The sequence below is a fragment of the Crinia signifera genome, chromosome 9 (genome assembly GCF_055691185.1).
Source record: "Crinia signifera chromosome 9, ASM5569118v1, whole genome shotgun sequence".
Lineage (NCBI taxonomy): Eukaryota > Metazoa > Chordata > Amphibia > Anura > Myobatrachidae > Crinia > Crinia signifera.
In genome coordinates, this window is record NC_139225.1 from 40,061,749 (window position 1) to 40,070,718 (window position 8,970).

At 44.4% G+C, this 8,970-nt stretch overlaps 1 protein-coding gene across 2 annotated transcripts in view; it reads left to right on the top strand.

Moving 5' to 3' along the window:
• LOC146035468 (torsin-1A-like) overlaps positions 1 to 7,785 on the top strand; it is a 34,375-nt gene extending 26,590 nt beyond the window's left edge. For both annotated transcript variants that reach the window (XM_083158946.1, XM_083158947.1), the window contains 2 exons: positions 3,128 to 3,255; positions 7,530 to 7,785. In XM_083158946.1, the coding sequence (XP_083015072.1) occupies positions 3,128 to 3,255; positions 7,530 to 7,774 (373 nt within the window). In that variant the 3' untranslated portion in view covers positions 7,775 to 7,785. The remainder of the gene's footprint in view (positions 1 to 3,127; positions 3,256 to 7,529) is intronic.
• The last annotated feature ends 1,185 nt before the right edge of the window (positions 7,786 to 8,970 follow it).

Sequence of the window (8,970 nt, forward strand, 5' to 3'; positions counted from 1 at the left end):
TTTGCTGAGCGACAGAGGAGCAGAACAGCCCGACCTTGCATAGCTAGGTCTCCCTACACACATCGGCATGTGTGTAGGGCCCATTAGTTTACTGTAATCGGCAGCTGTAATACATAAGTATTCAAATCATGTAGATAATTAGTCTTATTATCTTAATTGGAGACCACTTAGATAAGCGTTTGCAATTGATCTCAAACGGCTCCTGACTTTATATGGTCAAAACGCAATATTTACACAGTATTGTTAGTATGTAATCGCATATATCACCTATACATGCAGGAATTGCATCCGCTGCTCTGCAATATCTCCAACAGTCATTGGGCCAGATGCACTAAGCTTCATAAGTGATAAAATGGAGATTGATAAACAACTAACCAATCAACTCCTGCCTGACATTTTTCAAACACAAACACAGTCTGTGACATAGCAGGTAGGAGCTGATTGGGTGGCTGTTTATCACTCTCGATTTTATCACTTAGGAAGCTTACTGCATCTCGCCATTTGTGTCCTTGTATATCACACACCTACTAGTGTCTCCCCTGACACACTGCTGCAGGAAGAACCGGTATTGCAGGTACTCTGGATGCACAGCAAGACTGCATGACCGCAGAAGGTAGAGATACCTGCTTGAGGCAATTTTTCTCCTATAATAACAGTGATTATGTACTCTACCTACCTATGGTCACATACTAACTTGCTGACAACCAACAGTTAGGGAGTACCGGGTACTAATACACTTAAGTATCAATATTTATCTTTTGTTACAACCAATTAGGAAAAAGCACTGTATTCATTTATGCCATAATTCGGTCACATACGGATCTGTGTTTGATACACAAGGACACAAAGGGCCAGATTATCTAAGCTTCAAAAGTGATAAAATGGAGAGTGATAAACAGCCAGCCAATCAGCTCCTCCCTGCCATGTCACAGACTGTGTTTGAAAAATGTCAGGCAGGAGCTGATTGGCTGGCTGCTTATCACTTTCTATTTTATCACTTTTGAAGCTTAGAGAATCTGGCCCAAAGACTGTTGGGAGATATCGCAACAATACCGATCTTCCCCAATGCAGAGCAGCGGACGCAATTCCTGCATGTATAGGTGATATATGCGATTACATACTAATGTCTAACAATACTGTGTAAATATTGCATTTTGAACATATAAAGTCAGGAGCCATTTGAGATCAATTGCACACACTTACCTGAAGTGGTCTCCAATTAGGATAATATGACTGTAATTATCTACATGATTTGAATACTTCTGTATTACAGCTGCAGATTACAGTAAACTAGTTCAAAAAGGGAATATCCGCCAGGCTGTGCAAATAACAGCACCTGCAATTAGAAGGTCTCAGACAGGACAGAAGTAATAGGAAATCCTGTCACTTATTGAATACTTATTTACCACACACTCACCTGAATTGTTGGTGTATAATAAGTATTTATTATAAAAATAAAAATTATACAGGAGATAAGCAGAAGAGCACAACGGGTTACAATTGAATGATGTTGCAATGAATGCCTTCTACAACACGCACCATCAATCCAGAGATGGATGTCTATTTGTTTTATGTCTAAAAATCATTTTAATTTGTTTGAATAAAAGCCACATTTTAATACATTATATTCTACTGAGTGCCCCCACGGTTCCTTTTCTTTTTCTGACTGATCAATAACAGAAAGCCGTTCTGGCACCGGAACAGGTCTATGCCACTTCAGATATAAGTTTCTGGCTGCAGAATTGTGCCTAAATGGGTCCATACAACTGCAAATAACTGTTCCAGCACTGGAATGGTTCCGGAACAGGTCTATGCCACTTCGGACAGCTGTTACAGCGCTGGAATTGTACCTGCACGTGTCCCTACCACTTCATATAGCTGTTTCCAAGGCCGAATGGTACCCATGCCACTTCAGTAGTTTTGTTACCGGAATGGGCCTATACCACTTTGGAGCCATTTCGGCCAAGGAATAGTGCCAGAACCAGCCCATACAACTACAAATAGCCTGTACTGGAACGGTCAACTATATCAGCCGTTCAGTAGCTGATCCAGTACCGGAATGGTGTCAGAACACAACCATACCACTGCAGAGAGCCGTACAGCCAAATCCCCCCCCCCCCCGCCTAATACTCTCGGTACAATGCGAGGTAGAGATGGGTCGTTCGCGAACGAACCGGTTCTTTTAAACGGATCCCACCCAAGAACGAATGAGCCGCCGATCCCAAAAAGGTGATCCGTTTCAGTTTACAATGCATTTTCCTGATCTCAGTGCTGCAGCACCTGTGGCAGCTGAGATGTACTACCTCTGGAGAACTGAGTACAGTGCTCTGACTACAAGTGATAGAAAGATTAGCTGTTGCTGCCAGGGATGGCCATCGGTGCAGACCCCATCGATGGTTGCCATTGATGGCGATTCTGCACCCAGCCATCGATCAGTGTTTTTACTCGGTCATGTACATTCCACCTTTTTTTTTGTTTTTAAGCGAGCCGAGGGCCCTTTTAAAAGATACGTATCTTTTCACCGAATGATCCGGCGGATCCTGGCTCAGCTTAATGATCCATTTCGCCCATCTCTAATGCGAGGTGATGTGTACGAAAACACATCCCTTCCCACGCAGACAAAGGTGAGAGAAATCATTTGATGGCCGCCGACCATCGAATGATTTCTCTTGGAAATAAAATCAGTCTAAACAAACTTAAAATTCTGTTGGAGTCCGTCAAAGAGGGGGCGGGCACTCCCTGAAGTCATGTGACCTCAGCCGCCCACCCCCCGGAAGTCATTGCAGAAATGCGCAAACCCCAACCATCGGGGCTGGGGCCGAATTCAGATCTTACAGAGTGATCCTGAGTCGTCCCCATAGGGTGTCATTAGACTCAGCCCCTATAGCGGCAGACATTAGACAAGGACGGGGCTTAACGACAAAAATACACATAACTTAGCCGCCCTCAAAATGGAGCCACAATTCCCATTGTTTTCTCCCACATCCTGTACACTTCACTAAGAAGTTGGGGGGGGATGCGGGAGATCCGCTATTCTGGGGGTGGGGACTACCTGAAATCTTTGAATTTGCACACAGAGCGGGTTAGTATGCTTCTATAAAGTGTTTTCTAATCTGTTTCCTTTTAGCAATGCAGGAGGTGATGTGATCAACAGAGAGGTGCTAGAAAACTGGAAGTTGGGGAAGAGGAGAGAGGATTTACAGTTACAGCATATGGAGTCTCTGCTCTCCTTAGAATTATTTAACAGCAAAAACAGTGAGTCATTTCATGCTGCATTTTGGTCAGTGGTTCCAAAACATTGAAAGCTGCACAACTTTGGTGTGCTGATATTGAGGGTTATTCAGACCTAATTGTTGGACTACTAATTTCAGTGAAATCCCGCCCTGTGCAAGGCTTGCAAAGGTTACAACAATCAGTGATTAGTAGCAAATCCATACGCAAGCCACTCAACATGGAATGATTTTTCCTGTACGTGCAGTCTGTGGGTAACCCAGGAGTTATTTGGCGGTTGTGATAGAAACAGGCTGATCGGGGCCAGAGCTGACGTCACATGACTTCTCCGCATTCACTTTTTCCCTGACATGCCCAGAAAACAGCCTGTTACCACCCCCAAATGCTGGCTTCCTGTCATTCAACTTGCAAAATGGCCAGTGACTCGCTCGTTCTGGGAAAGGGTTGCAAAGTTATTTCTGGTTACAGAAGGGTACCGTATTGTATAGATACTATGGGGTATATTCAATTGCTGTCGAACCCGCTGTCTTGTAGGAAAGACAGCAGTTTCTGACTTGAATAGGCTGGAAGGGGTTCGGACCTATTCAATAAGCTTTTTTATTTCCCCCCGACAGGTGGATTGGCGGAATAGCCACCAATCCACCTGCTTTTTGGCAATCTCAATTCGGATCTGTCCTCCGGCCCGCCTCCTGCATTGGTCAGCTGTCCCGCTGCTGGGCCGCAAAGAGCAGCTCACCCGGTGCTGTCCCACCTTCTCCGTCGCTCACCTGGTCCCAGGCGCAGGCTGCGTGAGCAGCAACAGCCAAATCAGAAAAGTCGGAATTGGCTGCTAATCGAATAGCCCAAGTCGGATCCATTCTGACAAAAGAATGTTGGAATGGATCAGACTTTAGTTTATTATACCCCATAGAGTTATATATTCAATGTAAATTGAAATAGTAGCCCCCTCCCCCCCAAAAATACTACTGCAGGCTTCTCTTCCTTAAAAGGTCAGTGTAAATGATTCCACAGAAAGAGGAAACATTGATGGTCAAGAGAATATCCTGCCTGGTCAGCCAAGTCAACACTAGGGACAGCCATCATTGCGGTCAACATCAATGGTGATGTTGTTGCAAACAACCATCGATGACCGCATATTATGCTATTGATGATCAAAGATGGCTTCACCCATCAATGGTTATCCCTTTTCTTTTACCAACTCAAAACATGGGGGTGGGGCTTCACGGGTGTCAGAGAAAAATAAATTAAAAATGTAGTTTTGCTGTGCCATCGATGTAGGGAAACTATCTGGTGCTCCCACATCACTGCCAAAAGTATTCTACATAAACCATCCACACATTGGGGTTTATTCTAGTTCATTCTTTCTGACAAAATACTTCTTAGATGGACAAAACCATGTGCACTGCAGGGGGGCAGATGTAACATGTGCAGAGAGAATTAGATTTGGGTGAGTTATTTTGTTTCTGTGCAGGGTAAATACTGACTGCATGATTTTACACTGCAATATAGATCTCACTTTGAAGAAAAACCCCACCCAAATCTAATTCTCTCTGCACAAGTTACATCTGCCCCACCCGCAGTGCACATGGTTTTGTCCATCTAAGAAAGAATGAACTAGAATAACCCCCATTAATAGGCCCATCATAATGATCACCAGGCACCAGCTGGCCACATGGTTGGTAATAAATCATAAGTATTAAAATTGCATTTTTATTTTAGACATCTATGCAATTTATGTACTTTTATATATTTAGGGAGACACTGGGGCTTATAGAGTATTTATTTATTACCAGATATGCATATAGCGCACACATATTCTGCAGCACTGTACAGAGAATAGTTAAACATTCACATTAGTCCCTGTGCCAGTGGAGCTTACAATCTATATTCCCTACATACACACAGAGATTCTAGGGTTAATTTTGCTGGGAGCCAATTAACCTACCACTTTATTTTTGGATTGTCGGAAGAAACTGGAGTACCAGGAGGAAACCCACGCAAGCACAGGGCGGATGGACAAACTCCACAGTTAACGGTGTATAAATGGTGTATGGGTTCAACATGCCTACATAGCATTGGCCTCAACGCCACTTTTCATAATAGGGCAATAAACGTTTTCAGCACCAGGCCCATTAGTCTTTTAATACAGCCCTGGTTGTACGTGACAGCAGTCACCAGGGAGGTCGGAACAGTGAGATTACAGCCTTCCAGTATGGTCTTTACTGTTCTGATCCATGTCCCGGATCATATAGAAAGGTTGTTCCATATGAACCCCCCTCCCTTTATAATGCCTCCAGCTTTGGGCAAACTACCCTATGGCAGGCCACAATGCCATGCACCATTGCTAGTTCCTCTGCTGTTTTACATGGTGTACCAAAGCAGAGACAGCATTCCACATTAAAACATCAAACGACAGTTAGACATAATGGTGGTAGTGTGATGATGTGGGGATGATTTGCTACCTCAGCACTTGGGTGACTTATTGAACATGAATTATGCTCTGTATTAGTGAAACGCGTACGAGAACACCTGGTCATTGATCCGCGAGGTAAAGCATTGTGCTATCATTATTTGAAAACACACATGTTCCAAAACACACAAGCATGTCTATGGCTGAATGGCCATAAAGATGGTACATTAAAGTTTTGGATTGGCCTTCTCGCAGGCCAGACCTAAGCACGATGAAATGCTGTGGCAGGACATGACGTAAGCAGTACATATTTGAAACCCTGTCTGTGTTTCTTAATAAAATCAGAATAATCAGAAGTAAATCCCAATCACAAAGTTGACAATCCTGATGAGGGCCATTGTGAGGCTTCCCTAAGCAAAATTGGAGGCTACTGCTCCTCTACACATCCCCACACTGCCACATACCCACTTTCTAACCACTCAAGGGAAAGTGTGGAGTGGGGCGTCTTAGAAGCTCCACAGCCGAGACCTGCATGAAGTACAACTTAGGAGGTCTTCCTCATAAACATCATTCATTTTGTAATAGGCAGACTCGTTGGCGAGTGCCCAGGTACCAGTGCCATAGGCCTTTCCAGCAACTTTGGTTTAAACTTTAAATGTCACCTAATTTAATAGGTTGCAAGTTTGAGGCTATGTTTGTAGCCTTTTGATGTTTTGCTGTGGAAAATTAAACACAAATCACCGGCATTCCTGCATGTTTTCAACATGTTACCTGGAAATAAGGGAGTAATGCAATAGAACATAACCAGCTCTAACAATCCTGAGAGGACAAAGAGATTGGGGTTCCCCCCATTTCTTCACTACACTCAAGCCCTGGTTCTGGTTGACTCACAAAGCAGCGGTTTTTCGCTGGACGCCAAATGTTTTTGGATTGTGGGAGGAAACCTATGCAAGCACGGGGTGTATACAAACTCTGCACAGTTAGGGCCATGGTGGGAATCATACCAGTAATGTGAGGCAATGCTAATACTGCCCAAATGGACAGTATAAGTGTTGGCACTGAGGTCATGGGTTCCATGTGTTACCAGCACTATGCTTGACCAGCCAGGGTTAGTATATATGCAGTATGGTAGTCCCCCCTGGCTATTATTACATAAGCAGTCAGCAGCAGTAACGCTATAGAAACATTACTGCTGCCAACACTGGACTCTGGAGGGCAAGGGGTCTGTGTGCATTGTACACACAGCACCCATTATAAATATGCCAGCATTACCAGCACTGTGTTTGAACAGGCAGGGTAAATGGAACCATAGAGGGTATATCTGCAATTATTCCACCAGACCTAGCCAGCTGGCACCAGTGATTGTTTCCCTAAAGAAGTGGTGCCCGCAATAAAACAAACACATGCAAACCTCTATTCCTGGGTACAACCAACCCTAGCATCAACACCACTAGGCACGGATGGTGTAATGGTTAGCATTACTGTCTCACAGCACTGAGGTCACGCGTTCAATTCCCACCATGGCCATAATTGTGCGGAGTTTGTATATTCTCCCCGCACTTGCGTGGGTTTCCTCAGGATACTCTGGTTTCCTCCCACAATCCAAAAATATACTGGTAGGTCAATTGGCTTCCAACAAAATTAACCCTAGAATGTCTGTGTGTACATGTGGTAGGAAATATAGATTGTAAGCTCCACTGGGGCAGGGACTGAATGTTCAATTATTCTCTGTAAAGCGCTGCGGTATATGTGTGCACTATATAAATAACTGTCCTAGAAGATTTATTTATTAACAGTCACACCACACCTGTTTTGCTGCAGTCATTGTAGCAGACTAGGTAACACCAGATCTTTCCAGTATTATGAAGTCTGTTTTTTATTTCTTCAGGTGGATTCTGGCACAGCAGTCTGATTGAGAAGAACCTAATTGACTTCTTAATCCCCTTCCTGCCACTGGAGAACAGCCACGTGAAAAAATGCATTATGGCGGAACTAAGAGAACGTGGGCTGAGAGTAGACGAAGAGCTGGTATCACAGGTGGCCAAGGAGATGACTTATTTCCCAAAAGAAAATAAGATATTCTCTGATAAAGGTTGTAAAACAGTATTGTCTAAACTGGACCTTCATCTGTAACACCACACTCACACCCCCCCCCCCCCCCCCCCCCCCCCCGAACCTTCCTACAAATCTCCCAGGGTGTGATTTGGGATCATTTCTAACCACAATAAATGACTGTTACATCTCTCTCAGAGACCCTGTGCCCTTCTCTTTGTTCATGACTTCTTTATCTAGTCCTCCTAAGCGCTTGGCCTGTTTTAGCTCTGTGCATATGAATTTAATGACTATGTATTGTACAGGAAATTCTGTATGGAATGTGTATTTGAATTTATATAAAATCTTTGTTTTATTTCTGGCTTTAGTTGTTGGGTACACAGTCAACCACACTTTCAATACGACACTACACAAATCGTATGTTCTGATCACAGTGCCGATACACACCTATACTTTGTAACTTGCTCACCCATCCTGAGATAACAAACCCGATTCCAAGACCCTTTGGCGGCTTCTGTGATCCACCGCTGCATCCAAGGAGGCAGCACTGGATCAGCGGAGTAAGCATTGGACATCTGAGTAAATTTTGGATTACAGCATGTCCTGTTAGAGTCATGGTCAGTTACCACTGGCTTTGGCTTGTCAAACACCAGGATCGGCATGTCTCCATTTTATGGGATGCTTCCTGGCACTGCTCTCAATCAATCATACTGCAGGATTTGGAGCACTGAGAGCCATCACAGCCAAATAGAGCTGTACATGGTGAGAAGCAACCCTCTAAAAAAGGTACATTGGGCACAATTCAGACCTGCTCATTAGACTGCAAGTGTTCAGAGCCCAGTGAGCAGATATCCGCCGCACCCCCTGCCTTGCAAAATATCCCTTTGTGAGGGTATATGCAGGGCTGTGAACGGATGTGTACACAGAAAAAAATATGATGTTTACTTACCAGCGAATAATTGTTCCTCCTCTTCCTGCCACTTGCAGTAGCCACGTAGCCCAATCAGCAGCTGCGAGGGAAACAGAGGCATCCGAACAGGCGCTGGCGTCATGTGCCCACCCTTAGCAGGTATACGCACGCCTGCATTTTGCCAGGCCCTCCCAGCTTTTCATTGGGTGTGCCCACGTTTTTTGCATGCACGCCCATGATACACCGGGAATCATCCCAGACACGCCCATGCCCCTTCACTCAGGCTATGAGCACCTTACAAACAGCGATATTGGGAAGCAAATGTATCTAAGGCATGGAACTTCAGAAACATGTGGACCGAAGACTA